Source organism: Macrobrachium nipponense, chromosome 30, assembly GCF_015104395.2.
Source record: "Macrobrachium nipponense isolate FS-2020 chromosome 30, ASM1510439v2, whole genome shotgun sequence".
Lineage (NCBI taxonomy): Eukaryota > Metazoa > Arthropoda > Malacostraca > Decapoda > Palaemonidae > Macrobrachium > Macrobrachium nipponense.
In genome coordinates, this window is record NC_087218.1 from 22400872 (window position 1) to 22420474 (window position 19603).

The window sequence follows — 19603 nt, forward strand, 5'->3', positions numbered from 1 at the left end:
TATATATATATATATATATATATTTATTTATTTATTTGTTTATTATTTAATTATTTATTTTTGGTATTTCATTATATTATTATTGTTGTTAAATCAAGCCAATCTGTTCCAAAAGAAGCTTTTGTCCTAAGTGTCTTTTGATCTATAAATGAGAAAAGTTATCTTTCATTGCTTCACGTTCTGTTTCAAAGAGTTAATTTGGCCCTCTTCTGTGTACGTCCTGGGGAGGAACTTTGCTACAGCTGTGGAAAGTAAAAAAACCATTGACCTCCGAATAAAAGCAAAAAGCGATTGCTGATCCTTGCTAGGCCAAATCATTCTCAAGACTCGAATTGTTTCACATTTACCGGTTTCCCTTAAATCATCCTTTTTTTTTTTTTTAGCTATAACCGTAAGGGTGTTCTACGAAATTTAATTTCTCATTCTGTTAAAATTCCATCGTTCATTCTATTGTGTCCATAATCATTGCTTCATCATATCTTCGTCCCAGTTTTGCATTTAGATTTATAACACATACACGATTCTTTCTTCGTTATTTTCTCTCTTCCTCTTCGCTCACAGAGAAGGCTGGTCACCACTGCTGGTCATGCTAAGAATAGAGGCACTCTCCTCCTCCTCGTCCTCCTCCTCCTCCTCCCCCCTTTTCTTCTTCTTCTCTCTTTCTCTCCCTAGGCACAGTGCCATGTCCACCCTCATACGAGGTCTCCCCTGTAGCCATCGCAGGCATTGCCAGTACTCCTCTCATCGCCAGCGTTTAACCAATGAAAACTGAACATCGCTTCATTTATGCGTGATTATACTTTATTTCTGACTTTTCTTTTAGCTCTGTCTGAGTAGTTGCAGTTCGCTCATGCAACCAGAAATTGACGGGGATTTCTCTCGATTTTATTGACAACGGAAATCACTCTGTTGAAAAACGGTCAGTGACGGCGAGCTGAAACTGGGTGTTCGTTCCCTTAGTTTTCTGTCGGTTGATTCGCTCGTGATTTCGTTTGCCAAGAAATCTATGTGAATTCTGTGAAGAGAGAGAGAGAGAGAGAGAGAGAGAGAGAGAGAGACCTTTATCATAATGAAATAAACGATAAAAAATTCACAATTTTGGAGGTAATGTCTCTGCTGTAATGATACCTCAATGACACCCAGACAGCTGCATAGACTTCTTATAATGTCGAAGTAGAACAAGAATTTTGAATGAGTCAGTTTTAAGAAAATTACTTGTCGGGGTAAAGTTAACCACGCCACTTAGTACTTATAGCTCTTCCCAGGGTGGGCTGCCTCAAAGGTTTATAAAATCTCGCGTACTCGTTGTCTCCATCAGTGATTATTCAGATGAAACCAGCAGGACACGAGAGCATCCAAATCCAGCGTAACATTTCAAGAGGAAGACCTCGAGAACTGACTAGGAAGGGAAGGCAGAGTACACACACTCACAAACACACACACACACACACATATGCAGCATGGCAATCTTTCTGGCCACGCACGCCAGAATAAAAATACACACCCGGGGCCGACGGACGAAACACACATACACACACACACAACCAAACAGTCACGTATTTTCGTCAGTTAGAATGCATGATCTTATTTACATGCTTTGATGGACTATCCATATTTTTTTTTCTCTCACATAGGCTCAGTCAGTCAATTTACTTGGAAACGAGGGGGTTACGGTAACCTTGGCAAACTTCCATATAGTGTACATAAAACATACTGTATCATATTATCTCTCAGGTTATTGCAAGAATTAATTTTACGTTTGGTAAGGAGAGAACGATCGTGAGTGAGGTATCTGATGCGAAATCATATGAATTGTTCTGTTAAGGGGAGAATAACTGAGAGATTGGTTTCTTTTGCAGAAAAGACGAAATCATTGAATTTTGTTCGTACAAAGTATGATTGATGCCATTTAAAAAAAAAGTGCATTCAATTTTCTTTTTGGGAGAGAATGATTGAAAGACTGAATTCCTTTGCTAAAAAGGCATTATATTTCTCTGTCCAGAAAAGCGTATTGAGAGTTTAGTTTCTATTAAAAATAAAAATAAAAGTTAACTTTTTTTCAAAAGAGGAACATTGATAGATTGGCCTTTTGCACTTAAGGGGAACATTTCGTATCTCCGTCGGGTAAAGGAAGGTTGTAAGCCTGGTTTCTTTTGCAAAGAAAGCACAAAATCTTTCTTCTAATAAGTGAACGAAGGAGAGCCTAGTATCTTGCAAAATAAAGCATCTTATTTATCGGTCATGAGAAGAATGGTTACGTGCTCGGTTTCTATTGCGGAAGAGCAATTTTTTTTGTGTTCCTCTGTGAAAGAATGGTCGAGAGTCTGCTTTAGGATGCAAACGGAAAACATTTATCATTTCTCTGTCAAGAATCAAATGACTTGGAGTTGGTTTCCACTACAAAGTAAATAATGCAAATAACATCTCTGTCAAGAGAAAATTATTTTGACACGTTTCTGTTGCAAAAAGCATTTAATTTCTCCAAAGACTCAGGAGCCTGTTTTCTATAGTGAAATGATGATTCAATGTTTCCTTCAGAAAAAATAAGCAGGGATCAGCATTTTCGGAAGTGTTTTCGGACGTAGTTTTATATTTCTTTTTACAAATTCAGGAGTTCCAAAAACCTTTCTTGCCTTTCTACAGAATACAATTAGTAAAGAAACTATATAACTTTTACTGGCTTTTGCAAGCACCCCGAGGTTTTTTGAATGATTGAAAGATTAAACATATTCGTTGTGTGTATAAAAAAGTTTGGATGTATTATGTACCCACTAATTCATTTGTAATATAGGAAATCTTTATCAAACGAGTGGAGTGTGATATTTTTGTTTAGTCAAGATTTACACAGACTGTGAAGCTGTTTAAGCTAATATTATTGTATTTTTGGAAAGACAGAAGCAGGGAGAGAATGCTGAAACTTGACAGTAGCAGGAAAGAATGTCACAACCGTGTAATCCTGAGATAATTAATTTCCACATCGTAAATGTGGGAAGATGTGGCAAAACGGGCGTTAGGAGGCCGGCTGGGAGGGAGGACGTGAAATTTGACCATTTTCTTGCACCTTTCCCTTGATCGTAAATGAGAAAGGTTGTGAAACTTTCATTTTTATTTATGCACTTTCAGCGTATTGAGACATCGTTCAGGTCATAATATCGAATGACTGTAAAACTTATCCTTTCCGTGAAAAAATGCATTGTGATCTTTTATGATATACTGGAATACAGGAACTGATAGACACTGCGGGTGTTTTAAAGGCTATTAAGAGAAATAACATCTACAAAGAAAGTAAGTCATAATGAACAGACCCAGAAATATACATTAAAAACAGATGAATTCGTCCAGTTCATGTAATAATGATAATGGTGGCTGATGATAATTCATCATTATGAGTATTATTAGCGCATTTGTTTTGGCGTTGTCGTTGTGTTGTTGACAATCTATGATAAGAAACTGGTCAAGAAGCCGACAGAATTTCATGCTTTTAATACAAATATGCACACGGATATACAACGTCACTTTAGAAATAATGGCATGAGTTAATGATAAATAATGTGAAATTCAATTTAATCACTGTTAAAAGATGTACCTATATTTGTTGAAGGAAGCTAGCCTCTTCAAAAACAAAATATGAAAACGGGGAAGAATGTAAAGACATCTCTACATGATCCTCATAAAAAGGATAACTACCTCCCTCAACCAGGCTCTCTTGACATGCACGGCAGTTCAGGGTATAAAAAAGCAAACGCAAATGGAAAATATAAAAATACTGAGAAATGAGTCAACCACAATTTTACTAGTCCAAAGACCTCTAGATGTTAACCACAAGTAAAAATGCTTATACAAGAGGAACTTGTTATCAAAACTCCGTCAGAAATTTGAAACCTGTCTCCTTTTACTGACTCACCCCTCAAAGACAAGAAGCAGTGATAGAAAATGGAAGTTGACTTGAACTTTTATAGTCATGCATATATTTAAAAAATCATACAAAATTATTCTAGCATTTCATTTCAATTGATCATTATGACTCATGCAGTTTAGAAGAATACAGTGTGCTTTGTTTCAACCATTGCCCAACAGATGACAACCAAAGACCAGGTGATACTTAGTGCCAGAAGCGCTATGCTGAAGGAATCGGGAGAATCTTTTGAACGTTGATGGAATTCTGGAATGTTATGACTTTTATTTTTTTCCTTATTTTTTTCTCTCTTTGTTGGTGAATCGCAACCGATTATCAGAATGGCTCAGGTTTCCTGTATGTAAAGCTTTTTACATCCCATCTAATTGTGTCGTCAGCTAAGAATATACTCTTGAGAACAGCGTCCATCCAGGTAATGATAACTTTGCGTCCACGTCCGAATTAAGAATTGTATGAAGGTCAGTCATTGAGTCAATCTGCGCCAAGCAGCGTTATCAAGAAAACAGGAAAACGAACCTTTGGTACTTCATGAACAAGGATGAGATTCGTTCCTGCACATACGTGCCCCATCAACATTCCTCTATAAATAAGTCTGGCACTGGGTTCATTGGCATCCATCCATTCCTCCTCCTCCCCTCAACCAACTCCTCTCTCTCTCTCTCTCTCTCTCTCTCTCTCTCTCTCTCTCTCTCTCTCTCTCTCTCTCAGTAATCGAGACACGACCCAGAAACGGTTGTGGTGGCACTGGTGATGGTGATAGATATATTGGCCATGGAGGTAGAACTGTGGCACTCCCTTTACGAACTACGAAAAAGTAAAAGCGAACCGAATACAGTAGTTCCGCTCCAAATACTGAATTCCCTGCCTAACGTGTAGCTAAATAAGCACTTATATAGTAGCTATGGAAGGAAAAACTGTTGATCTCTGACAGAGGAGCGACAGAGAACTGGTGTCGTTTTGTTCTTATATTCTATTACAGAGGTTACTGTTTAGGAGCAAATAAAACTGTTTGTATGCTTTTTTGTAAAGGGCCGATAGTATGTGTCACACCCGTACAACGAGAAGGATATGCACACATATCCTAAAAAGATTCAGACCCACGAATCTAGGCTGGAAGGATGTTCACTTTATAGGAATGAATACCATCTTGGTTCTGTGGAAGTCTTAACTTGATGCTATTACCTCCACGAAACCTCTTAAGATAATATTCATGTCTTTTGAATGCATCATCAGTCATCTCGTCTATCGTTTCTTAAAGCATATAAGACCAGAATTGCTTATCAGTTTGATTAGCAGAAATTCACTACAGGAAACCAAAACTATCTCGCTCTTAAACCGAGGCCAGAATGCTTTCTCGTCCTTAGCCTAACTGAGAGTTGCAGTGGACTCCAACAATTTGACGAGGTTCCTTGCCACTTCGTTCATTTTTTGCGGATGACTCAGTAGAGGAGATTGTCTTCTTGTTTTTTCCATTGTTAGTGTAGCCAGTTTCGTTATCTTAAAAACAAGACAAATCGAGCAAGGAAATGACCATCTAATAGTTTATCTCCTTTAGTCAGTAATAGAGATCATTTGAAAATAATTAATGAAATATTTATTTGCCTTTAGCAGTCTTAGTAAAATTGGCCTACCTAGTAATCGCAAGTAAAATAATTATCATGGTAGATTTGGCCTACCTAGTAATTGTAAGTAAAATAATTATCATAGTAAATTTGGCCTACCCAGTAAACATAAGCAAAACATTATAAGGAACAAAGGCAGAAGTATGAGGTCAAGTGGTAATGGACACAGCAAGTGTGAAGTCTCTAATACTAAAGTCAATAGCAGCTTACACATGGCACTTTCTGACCTTAAACGATTGTAATTGACATTAAGACAACTATACTAAAGTATTTTATATATTCTGAGTGACTTTCAGGATGAGATCATTATAAGAATCTTGGTACTAGAATATTTAAATAACGTGGGTTTAAAGTTGTCAGCTGTGTATTTTTTCTTGCATCGATCTCAGTACTGGGTTTCCCCCCACGCTGGCCTTTTGAGACTTCAAAATCTAAAACATGAGATAATGCATAGGTCAGGAAAATCTAGAATATTAGATTACGTAAGAATTATCAAGAACATTTAACAGTAATACTTCTCAGAAAACGAGAAATGACATACGATACGGTAACATCAAGTTCACCAAAATATATTTATCTTTGATGAACTGTCTCCCCATGATTTCTCCTGTAACTGAACTCAGTAATAGAATCCATAAATTCAAAATGAAGAGAAAAACGTCTTGAGATTTGGAAATACTTCATAGCTTTCCCAGAGTAAGATTTCGTTTGGATTCTGCGACATGACCCCTTGGAGTTGTACTTGAATTAAACCTTGGTCCCGGGGTTCCACAGTTAAGCCCGGTAACAGGCCCAGTCTGAAGATCAGTGGTCTGTGAGCTTCCATGGAAGCACCAGAGGATGGCCCCTCTGCTGAGATAGAGACCCTAGGATCCCTCCAGGAGCCCCTGAGGAACTCCTCTAATCATGCTTTTGATCTGGTAAAAAAGAACACACAACCCAGTTCTTAGAAACTGAGGCGGCAGTTGGAGACACTTGAAAAGTCCGAAGCCAAAGAGATCGAAATTAGGACGGACTATTGAACTGATCCAGTGTCTACAAGAAACTGCAAAAAGTAAGAGCTGGGTCATTGCCTAGGGGCAATCCTGGGGATTCTGGAGGAATCATGTTATGGTATTTTGTTGGAATATATAAGATCTTGTATTTTTAATTATATATATATATATATGTATATATATATATATATATATATATATACATGTGGATGTACTATATATAAATATGAGAGACCTAATGGGCTTTACAAGGAAAACTTTAGTCACACGTAACATCATACTGAATTGTAAGTAGCGTAATAATCTGTACCAGATTAACCATTTCAGATTTCGTCGACTCAAAGGTAGATAATCGCATTCGCAACCCTTGCGACTCCTCGAAGCTTACGCGGAAAAATTTGGAGGAAGGGGGGTAGTGGTCCCCACCAGGTGCCCAGGTAACCCTAGGAAAAGACCTGTTTTGTAGGCAACTGGCCTCTGAGCTCCCCTAGGAGGAACTATAGATCTATTTGGAGGTAGATAGCCAGAGAGAGAAATTTACTGACCACAACATTATATAAGTATTAAAAATACAGGGTCTCATTTTTCCTGTGGTACATCTGCATGTGTGTGTGTGAGAGCACATTCTCTCTCTCTCTCTCTCTCTCTCTCTCTCTCTCTCTCACACACACACACACACACACACACATATATATATATATATATATATATATATATATATATATATATATATATATATATATATATATATATGTGTGTGTGTGTGTGTGTGTGTGTGTGTGAGAGAGAGAGAGAGAGAGAGAGAGGGATGTGCTCTCACACACACACATACAGATGTACCACAGGAAAAATGAGACCCTGGGTATAAATCTTAACCAATATCGCTTTTAGATTCCTAAATCTCAAGGCGAAAACGGTCATACCCAATGTCTCCTTGCGTGTGGTATAGTTGCACATAAACATCGAGTGTCATTGTGAATTTACGCATTTATATACATACATTCATACATATCCATATATAATATACATATATAACTATATATGTGTATATATATGTGTATGTCAGAAATTTACAGGGTACATGCATTTGAAATATGGAGATGCAACGTTCTCGGTGAACTCTTAATTTCTTGATTTCCTTGCTGGTTTAGAATACGTTTTCCCATGAAAATATGAAATCATAAGGCAGGAAACGATTAAGTCGAAGAAAACGTAATCAATGCCTTGAATAAAGAATTGTGAAAAACTATCGACTAAATTTGGAGTACAAAACATCATTACTATCACCGGATAGCCAAAATCCTCAAGTAGGACTCAGGAATTTCTCGTAACTGTATGAGTCCAGTGCTTCGAGGATCCTCGAGGTGCTGTGACCAGTTGTGGTATAATGGGACAGTCATGGGTCCGGCGTTCAACTTTTTACATTACGTAAAAAAGTGTACTGAAATGATATCGAGAAGAGAGAGAGAGAGAGGTGAAAGCCCTTTAAAAGGAGTCTCTCCGTAGAGGTAAGGAAAAACATTTGCTTGCTTTCTACGAACATCTAGAGTCGAATGTCCACCAATGCTGTGGTGATTTCAGATAACAAAATTCGAGTTTATGAGAGAGAGAGAGAGAGAGAGAGAGACTTGTCACCCAACAAATCAGACCAATGTAAGGGTTCCTGTACAACAGATACAATCTCCCTTTCCTAAATGTGGATTTCAACTTGAGGCCTAAAAATTCTTGATCCATTGAGGCCCCCTTTCTCTCAGTAAATTTCCGTTAATGCTGCTCGCATTAAATCGGATTGTTTGGTATTCTTCTGGTAGTTTACAGCATCTTGGTATGTTGAAGTGTGATAGGTTTATCAAAACGGCTGTTAGCATTTGCGGCTGTCGGTTTCTCAAGGGAATGATGGGGGGAACAATGTTCCCAAGTACTGCTGTTAAATTTGGCTGATTCTTGGTACTAACTTTTTTCTGTATGATTTTCAGATATCAAAAGCTAGCTAATTATGAGTTATAAAGGAAATATTAAGATTATTATGATGGAAAGTGTTGAACTGTCTTTTTGAGAGCAACGGAAAATTATGTGATTTTGGTTGCTCTAATAGATAAAGGAACCGAGAGAGAGAGAGAGAGAGAGAGAGAGAGAGCGCAGGTCAAGAAGATGAACAATCTTCCATTCCATCTCTTAAATTTTTTCTTTTATCACACTTCCTTTGTTTTTTCATGCCTCTATCAGTTCCATCTATATGGAAAGAAATCTATCCCTACCTTTATCAGATATGTCTGTATCACATTTATCGAGAAAAAAAACATAGCCTCCTCATCAAACATAATATTACGTATAATATGAAGACATAGCATCACCTAAAGAACAATTCTCTCCCATTATTTTATTCAGCCTTGCTCATGAAAGTGCGTCGGCTTTTGCTCTTGAAAAAAGGAATGAGTAAATAAAAAAAACGCTCGTTAAGTCTCGGACGCATATTCCCGAACGTTAAACCGAGTAATGGGACCCTCCCTGAAAAAAACGGGACGCCATATCTTCAAATCTAATCATAGATTCTTCTTGGAAATAATCTCATTGTTTCCCACAACCAAATTACATGATTGAATATTTTTTGGAACTAATCTAACCTAACCGAGGGGCGTGGCCAAAAAAAAAAAAAAAAAACAGGGGCTGGTGCAATACTAGTATGCATCTCGGGAATTTGCGTCCCGGATTAGCATTCACAACTTCCTGAAGGACTGTAACAATTCATGTTCGAGCTTATAAAGTTGAATGCTAACCCTGGAGGACGTTCTAACGAGAAAAGGTTAGAATTTATTCTAATATGCAAAATGCAATGCTTCAGTAGGAGGTACATAAGACTAGTGTGCATGTGTGCATTACACTGTAAGTCATTCCTAAAGTAGTAATATTCGTATGACAACGAGAACTGTACATCTACAGGTAATAAACTCCATGTTTAGTGTGGCAGTACTCCATCACACGCAAGCCTTTCTAACTAACATCCGTGGTCCGAGCATCAGGACAGTGCGTACCGTCTGATAGGTTCTGTAGTTGCCACCTCGACCCTCTCTCATATCACCATCGTTGCTTATAGTGTGGATACACTGGTAACGAAAATAATTATGACACTGATGGTGACATATATTTTTATCTATCACCCTTCCATGTTAATTTCACCTTCCTTTTTCATGGTACCTTCACATCTGGGCCAAATCAGGGTATTAGATGACCAGCATCAGGGGCATGTTCATTTATTTTAATAAGTTTTCAGTAGCAGCATCATAAACTACCCACGTAACTTTCCAAATGTTCCGTTACGCGACACCAGACGGTGTGATTGGTACTTGTACTCTGATATTGTTGGATTAAGTTGGCCTTATGCCACTAACGACTCGTGCGAACAGCCCGTAAAACTCATACCTGTGTACAAACTTTTCTTGATTATTAGTAGCGACCATCGTCACGTCCATATTTAAGACTCTATAAATTAAAATGATAGAGTATGACTGTCAGTGTATTTTTTGTTGTATAACGTTTTGTGTGATTAGGTATCGGTGTGATATGCTATATATTTAAGGAAAGAAGAAACTTGAATGAAATATATATTATATACCTGCGTTTATATACATGTTTATTCGTGGGATTTTATTGCATGCTTTAACATTAAACCGCTTCCCCTAACAGGGGAAAAAATGACAGTGGTCATGCCCCATTCAGTCCCGTATGGGGGGTTAATGCCGTCAGTGCACCTCACGTGGTGCGCTGTAGCCCTTTACTTAAGGTTCTTTGCAGCATCACTTCGGCCCGTAGCTGCAACTTCTTCCACTCCTTTTACTGTACCTCCGTTCATGTTCTCTTTCTTCCAGCTGACTTTCTACTCTCTCTTAACAACTGCTTCATAGTGCAACTGAGAGGATTTTAGGTTTTCCTTCGGTTACACCTTTCAGACCTTATAGTCAGTTTCCCTTTCAGCGTTGAATGATCTCATAGGTCCCAGTGCTTGGCCTTTGGCCTAAATTCTGTTTTCCGATCCAATCCATACCCCATTCAGACTTTAATTACCGAATCTGGGTGTAAATCCTTAATGCCGACAACGCCCACAATTATGATGCTTTTGCACGAAGTCAGCGGAAAAAGAAATCTGGGAAAACGTGTATGTTTTTGATAACAACTAGAGCCTCAGAAGTTGTATTCTTTTTTCAGCTCCCTTGATGCTTGACCCTCAGTACGATTAGGAAATAACCCAAAATAAGAATGCCACACACAGACATTGCCAAAATGATGTGCCCTTACGAAAGACCGTAAGAATGCAGGCGCTGCTGATGACTGATGGACGGACTCAGTTTACTTGCCTCTGACAAGAATAGATATTCCGTCATGCAGTTAAAAGCATCCACAATTCTTTGCATTACTTCTTTTGTCTCTCCAGGTCTCGATAAATACGCCTAACCGGCCCATAAATACACGATTTGCACAACAAAACCATTCATTTTCGATTTTCAGCGGAAATACTACGTGGTTTTGTCGTGTCATTAATTTTTATGGGGCCTTTGAAACTTCAAAGAGATTGTTACAGTAAAAGAAAAAGAAAAAACTTTCATGTATCATGATGTTTACACGTTCAAAATTATTTCCATCCCTTAATAAATACTTTATTATTCTTTTAATATCATTGAAAACTTTCTCCTTGTCTTAAGAGATATTTAATTATTTTAATGAAAGGATTGAAAACTTTCCATCATTCTGTTAAAAACTAATAACAACTTAACCCATACATCAATAAATATTCATCGTTCTGTTAAAAATTTTTATCTTTAAAAAGATATATATACACACATCATCATTCTGTCAACAGCATTCAAAACTCTTCACACCTCTTGCCATGTATTAAGCAAACACTTCAACATTCCGTTTGTTATATTGAAAGTTCTTTCTATCTCTTCATAAACTCTTCTTCGTTCTGTTGAAAACATTCCATTTCTCATGTCATTCTTATTCTTTGTCATTCTATTAAGCTATAGTTCAAAACTTCGCTAAGCTAAGTAAATTTCGTCATGACGATAAAAACATTACAAAAGTCGTTTTATTTCTTGAGAGATTTTTCATCGTTCATTTATAATCATTCAGAACCTTTTGCTTCTCTATACAAATTCATCGTCATACTGATAAAAAAAGATTCAAGTGAATTTGCATTCAATATATCGTTTAGCAAATGCTTCATCTTGTAAGTTTGAAATATAAAAAATTTTCCATTGCTTTGCTATCGCACGAATTCATGTGAAGTTAATGTCATTTTGAATTTGCATCAAGAAAACTTGACCAGAATGTCAAGTCTCCAAAACACTAATGTTTTAAGACTCCGGATTAGACTTGAAATGAGTTGACATTTTATTTGCCTCATTTACACTCCCAAGTACGTTACAAATAAGTTCAGACTAAAACTGGGGTTCTTTATTAACAACCCTTTAAAAAAAAGGACGCATTGAATATCAAAGTGAAGATCTTGGGGAAGAAGAGAGGGACTTAAAAGACATTGCAATGAGCAACCTTCAGTGCACATACTTTGTCCACAGTGGTTGCTTCCTAGCTGGTTTTACCATGCCAAGTCCCCTTGGCCCACAAAAAAAAAGAAAAAAAAAAAGAAATATGACAGCCTTATCCTTCGGTTCCCTCTGTTAATATGGAGACCATGTTCATTATTCATCGTATGATGACTAAGACGGTGATGAATAGGAACATTGTCCTTCGAGATGAAACAAAGTGAAAAAACTACCAAAAAGAAAAAATTGTCTCATAGTTTTAACCGTGTTTTTCCAATCGAGTTGCCAAGTTCGTCTTTTTCGGCAGGTTGTTCTCTAATGAAGGATTCTGCATTCTTGCAAAAAAGTGTACCTACCTCTGATTACACACGCAGACTGTATATATATATATATATATATATATATAAATAGATATATATCTATATATATATATCTATATAGATATATATATAATATATATATATTATATAATATATACATATATAGTGTATAGTACAATATATAGATATATATATATATTATATATATATATATATTATATATATATGCGGGTGTGTGTGCATATTTGAACGTATGTACTATGCTATTTAAATTGAATAATTTGGTACCTCTCAGTTTGTGGAATAGTCAAAGCTAGATACATACGATTTTCTATACGAATATACGTTATGTACATTTACCGACAGCCATTTCAGTCTTGTTAGCCCAACTCCACGTGTAAGTCTCGAAAACGCTATAGGTAATGCGCAAGATCTTTCCGAAAAAAATAAATATGTGAATAAGATGCGCTCCAGAATACCACACCATTTTAAAGCTTAAGGAAAATGGGTCAATCTGATAATTTGCCAGGATGAAAAAACAGGAAGTATTCGAGGAAGTCAGGATCATTATCCACTGCTAATTATAGACCCAGCCTGACCCTCAACACGGGCTGCTCCTGCTGCTGCCTATATCGGCGCAAGTCGCTGCCGTAATTCTAGGGGAGGGTACAGTTGCTTCGATAGTGGTTGTTGGGATATCATATTTGCATTATGTAACTGTAAGATATATTACAGATACTTGGAATTCATTAAGTCTCGTACATCCTCATGAATAGATATGCAATCATTTTCCTTCAAGAAGAGGTGGTTACAAAATGCCTCATCCTTTCAATTCTGTGGTAGAATTTTAGGATTAGGTAACTCGTTACATGCCCTCATACATCTTATATGAATATATATATATATATATATATATATATATATATATATATATATATATATATATATATATATATAGTATATATATATATATATATATATTATATATATATATATATATATATATATATATATATATATATATATATATATATATATATATATATAAATATATGTGTGTGTGTATATATACTACTTAAATATATATCATAATCACCTTACATCTATTTCCCTTTGAGAGAATGACCTCAGAACGTGTTAACTTCCCATTTTTCAGCAGTTCTTTTGTCTTGGGAAGCCGTTACCAGAGGCCCTGAGACCAACCATAGTTAAATAACCACTATGTGCATAATTCACTCCGTAGATTAATAGGCTACGGTTGATTTCCGGGAACAATCCAAAAGGCTTTTCCTCCCCAAGGGATTGATCTCTGGCGGAAAAGTTCTTATAGGAAGAACGTTTCATCTTCATCTACATATTCTTATTCACGAGAGACTTATTATGAGTCTGTTCTTATCAGAGGATTGATATAACCTCATGATTGAAGATGGAGTATCAGATATCCCAGTCAGTCTTGGTGCATTACTCATCAAGAGAATGACTTACAGCAACCAGAGACAGTGCGTCTCAGTGGCGTGGGCGGTATGGTGTGGCGTGCCACCTCGTTAGCCGCGAGTTCGATTCTCGGGCATTCCATTGAGGTGTGAGAGATGTGTATTTCTGGTGATAGAAGTTCACTCTAGCCGTGGTTCGAAAATCACGTAAAGCCGTTGGTCCCGTTGCTGAATAACCACTGGTTCCATGCGACATAAAAACACCATACAAACAAACAAACAACAGGAGATAGTGCGTCTTCAGGATAGTATCTTTCAGTCCTTTTTAATCCCTGGTTTCCTATGATTTCAAAAGTTTAATGATTCTGGCAAGTGGGCAGTAAAACAAAGAATCTTCAACGCCATATTGTGGTACTCATCCAGTCTTAGTGGTTTTTTTTTATCTTCTTTGTCCTTGCAAAGTATAAACAAAGCCTCGAGAACAGTTGTCCGAGTTATGAAAGGAATCACTTTAGCTGGCAATCCATCTGTCTGTGTCAATGACGCTGGTTATTTATGTCACTCCAAGTGTCAGGAGTGACGTGGCTTAATGAACCGAAGAAGCTAGACGTTTGGAATTTGTAAAAAACATTTGACTGATACGATTCACCGTAGGGCTTGATTGTTCTAAGGATAATTAGTGACAAACATGACAGACAGGGCGTCGAGAAGCTTCAAGGAAGTTTCGTGGTTTAATCGATGCTTGTCAGGTGTATAAATAAAACAGTTGAGAGAGAGCGGGTTGGATAAAGTTCGTTGTTGTGATATATTTCGCAATGTGCCTTTATTTTCGTCCCCATGAAATAAACCTATTTCCATTAACGATGTGGGAAATGTATCGTGATTTAACTGTGAAATCATGCGAACAATCCTCTTTCGTCTTCTCTGCCATTTTGCTGTTGTAATAAAGCTCATTGTTTCGTAGTGCTCAAAGAAAGTAGTTATTCTTAGACTGATGTCAACAGAGATATATCAGATGGCCATCACAGATTACACAAGAATCTCAGAGACAGGTAATCTTGCACTTTCTCGTCCATTTTTATTCAGCTTCGAGGTACAAAGGCTTGGAATTATTGATGCTTTGGGAAATTAAATAGGTTATGTAAACTGAGAGGCTTCCATAGATCATTACTGCTTACGGTGTGTGGGAAAGTTGGTCACCTCATGAGGATAGAATGCTTGTAATTGTCTCGCTTCCAAACCAACGGTCATCACTCAGAGGCCTTTGGTGCCCTTATGAAAATAAGAAAAGGTATACACTAAAACGTTACTTGCAGACCTTAAGGTGTTATTGTCCGTAGGAGACAGATTTCCAGGTGATGCCCACTAAATATCTATGTTGAAATAGTATGGCAATATGTTGCAAACAAGTTCATTGATAATAAACACGTGTTACGCTTTGCATGTAATAAAATGACACAAGAGAGTGACATAGAGACACAGATGATAGATATTGCATCAGTGGGAAAGTTACACACTCGGAAAAATAAACTATATATATATATATTATATATATATATATATATACTAATTATATATATATATATATATATATATATATATATATATATATATATATATGTGTGTTGTGTGTGTACTTATGTATATATGTATGTGTATAATACAGTTGCATATATTGTACAATATTAACCCCTTACTGGCATTCCTTACAATCCTCGGTAACCCCATTAAGGAGCCTGTGAAGTCATCACTTACGATCACCATACCTGACTTGTGGGTTGATACAAAGTGAAAAGTGTAATTCAAGAACATATTTAAGCATGCAAGACGAACAGACCATGCTAAAGAGCTAAACTGGCACGACTAACTCGTCTATGTGATGCTGGGGTTAACAGAAACTAGTGTGATATTGCAAACACTGCTTTATTCACATCCATATCAAGAACCAGATTTGGTGGGTTTGTTACACTGCATATTGAAAATTCGGCACAACTAATACTACTCTAAATTAGGTTAAATATTTCGCACTTTATTATGAACTAAACTAATATTCTACGATAAATCATCATCAGGGTGAATATTTTTACATATTTTACACCAATTCGTCAATATTTATAACTAACTAGTTAGTTTCGTGAATATTCCACGGTAGATAATCATTGGTCTTTTATACATAACAATTGGCAGAGTAGCGTACACGCCTCCCTGGGCTTGGTGGACCCTGGGCAATGGATGGGAGGGTGGGTGGGAATATTGGGGGAGTGGCCTCCTGGTGTATGAAGATGGGACGGCTGAGGAGTCATGACACTGACCATTTATAGCGCCAAATCTGGCCTTTTCTAAATTTGGATTACGGAGAAGAGGAGGATAACTGGTGCTGGGGAGACGGGAGTTGGATTCAGGTGATGACGACTTCGAGGCCGCCTGTTACCTGATGAACTCTGGATACCTAAACACACACACACACACACAGCGTTTATTCCCTTCATTGCCTCTGTCTATTCTATCATAAGCCTTTTCTGGGGCCATGCATACCCCATACAGTTTTTCCCTTTATTTCCCTTTGTCCATTATTTTATTTTTTTCTTTATTTTCAAACTTCTCATAAGCATTACGTTTTTTCCCTTGTGTTGGTCGTTGTTTTTTTTTTTTTTTTTTTTTTTATTTACATGGTCGCTCTGTTTTTACCATCATCCGCTTCCGATTAGTTCCTTATACAAGAACGAATACTTCTGGTAATTCTAACATTTCAGGAAATTTGATTATGATGTCTTAATGACTATTTAAAGATTTAAGTCTCACTGTTGTTCAAAATCAGTCCCCTCTGACTTTCATCAGATACACAACTCGCAATAACTTGCTACAGCTTAAACCCTATGCAGAAACTTGATGTCAGTGCAAGATCTAATTAACGAATGAAACAAACGTATAAAACAAGAACATAAAGCTAAGATGGTACTGAAACAGCATACAATAAGTGTTGGGGTTATTTTGTGAGAAATGATTCATCTAACCCTTTTTGCAAGCAATGATATTTACTTGCGCCAAATGCTAGCAACGATGTTCTCTTGTCTCACTTTGTGTTAGCAGTGATCATATGATCTAACGTTTTTTGTAAGCGATGTAATGCTGTTTACCACTTTTTAGAAACAATGATATTCTTTTTTCCCACTTCTGTAAAGAAATGGCATTCATTATCTGTCCCACATTTTGTGAGCAGCGTTGTTCTACTGTGACACTTCAAGTTAGTAATATTCTTGTGTAAATACTATTCCTTGGAAGTCTTACATTAATAACTTTTTTTATCAGTTTTCTCTCATAATGACTTCACATTCCGCTGACTCGATACCGGCAAGGTATAGACCTTCCGTACAAGAGTTAAACCGTATGTCAATGTCGTGGCTTAACTAATAGGCGATAGAGCAATTGACAAAAAAACATGGTCAACATGTTCAATTAATTTATTCCTTATCACAATGAAGGCCAATTAGAAAACTGGGCACATTTTCACTGATAATTTGTAAATGAATCGAATTTGGTGTCAAGTTACTGCCTCCTCGTGTAAATGAATAGTTTTTATGGGTCTCTGTGATAAATGGCTGCTTGTTTTTAGCAGATAGGAGAAACGTTCAAACTAAGCATTGTAAATATTAGAAGTTGGGAAATAGCCCAGTGGAGGATGAATCTTAGTTAAGATTACAGTCTGTTTAAGATCTGAAAATCACGTACACCACTGTTAAATCCTTATGGCTAAGAATCACCAAATCGGTGTCCATTTGCAACACTTCCTGGTTGTAATACCAGACAAATAAAACTAAAATCGGTAATTTTTCAAGAGGGAATAAGGACTGACTTGGTTTCACTATCACAAGATTATGTAGTATTTGCTCTTTGCTCTTCTGCTATAAGGCACAATTTTTCCGCTGTAATCGTCACAGTTTCTGTAAATATTACCAGAAGGACTTGGGGAGTGTCAACCCTTTTCAACAGATAACGTAGGTACTTCTTAATAAGGAACAATGAACAAATTATAAATACTTTTCGTAGTGAATCACTGTCATAACATTTTCGTATTGAAAACCATCATTCAATTTTTCCTCGTCTTAAAAATCCCTGTTTGTGAGTGAAAAAATTAACCATTTGATTGCAAGTTCTTCCAGTTTTCGCTGCACATACGGTTTTTTCCTTTGTAAAAGCGTCCGTAATTTTACTTGGAATTATACCATTTGAGTGTTCTTTCAACTGAAAATATGACTCCGCATACACCTCACCAAAAACGGGAATTCCATGGGATAACTATACAAAGTATAATATTTAGAACCAAACCTTCACTACAGATACGCTTTAACAACTAAAAGTAAGGACTACCTCCTTATTTATGAAATTATCTAAAACGATCACAACACAATTATCTATTATACACGGTAAGTAGGTTATTAATAGTATGATGTTTTATGGATGCCTATATTCAACCTTTCTACCAATCATTTCAGTCACGTTTATCGTTTGCATTCCAATGAAAAATTATCTATGCATAAATATTAATTAGAAAATTAGGTGAAATAGCATTCTAAATCGAGCGGCGTTCGCAGAATCCAAGAATTCCATTTCAAGACTCTGCACCTGTCCCAAGCTGACAAAACAGTGCTAGTTGCTTATGACTATCGCAGCCACTGCAGTCCAAAAGCAGACGTGATGCTCTCTCTCTCTCTCTCTCTCTCTCTCTCTCTCTCTCTCTCTCTCTTTTGGTCTCTAAATCTACGCGTTATTGCTAAAAGGCTCAACCGTTGGTACCTACAGTAAACGTATCCTTAATAATCTTGAACTCCTTGGCGGTATATTGGGTGTTGGCCATCACCTTTCCGATGATGGCCTCGATGTTATCCATCCATTCCAGGTACTTGGAGCACCTGAAATCATACACTTCTTTCACAAAGCCGTAGTTCTCCTGCCAGAAAGTCATCTTGCCTCACCAACGGATCGAAGCGTGAGTGAAGCCCCGAAGGCTCTCAAGGGCCGGCGAAGAAGAAAGACAGTTGCTGATGACGATGATGGCCGCCCCTCCCCCACCCAACCACCCATTTCTCCCCTCTCCTTGAAAAGCATTGAGTTTCCACCCATACCCTCCCTTGAAAAAAGGGTGTCGCACCCCCTGCCAACCACCATATGAATAAAGAGCGTCATATCTCGAGGCGGGGCATGACAACTCGAAGGCCCAATCACGGCCAGCGAGACGTTCGCTTTAAGGTCCTTTGGCAAGAAGCGATACCCAAACCTATCGGAGACCCTACCCTTCTCAACCTCCCCCTAGGGAAACTCCCCCTCCTTATGAAAACTGCCCCTTTCCCGGACCACCCTTCTTGTTCATACGACCACCCTCCCGCCCTTACACGTTATGTTATCTAGGATTACCATTGCCTTCCCTGGTACCCCTTAGCCATTGACTCTCACACTGGCGCTGTGCCATCATACACACCGGTGGCGATGGTCTCTCTCTCTCTCTCTCTCTCTCTCTCTCTCATCATCATCTTCCGAGACATAAGAAAAAGCCACGCTCAACAATGTCAAAAGAAAAAAAAAACTGAAGAGGGAGGAAAAAGTGATGCGTTGAAACATCCCTTCAATTTACAGCTCAAGTATACGAATCTTTAAGGGCCATCAATCTCTTTCAAAGGAGCCTTTTGGCCTCGTGAGTGCGTCGCATTATTAACAGTAAACAGAATGTTTCCGACGGATGTCTAGGGGGAACAAACGGTATCTTTACGTAAGACTATTCA

General features: G+C 37.5%; 1 protein-coding gene across 1 annotated transcript in view; it reads right to left on the minus strand.

Moving 5' to 3' along the window:
• LOC135202367 (muscle-specific protein 300 kDa-like) overlaps nt 1–18849 on the minus strand; it is a 52424-nt gene extending 33575 nt beyond the window's left edge. Inside the window, exon 1 of the mRNA XM_064231729.1 lies at nt 18625–18849. Coding sequence (XP_064087799.1) covers nt 18625–18789 — 165 coding nt within the window. The 5' untranslated portion in view covers nt 18790–18849. The remainder of the gene's footprint in view (nt 1–18624) is intronic.
• Nucleotides 18850–19603: the final 754 nt, after the last annotated feature.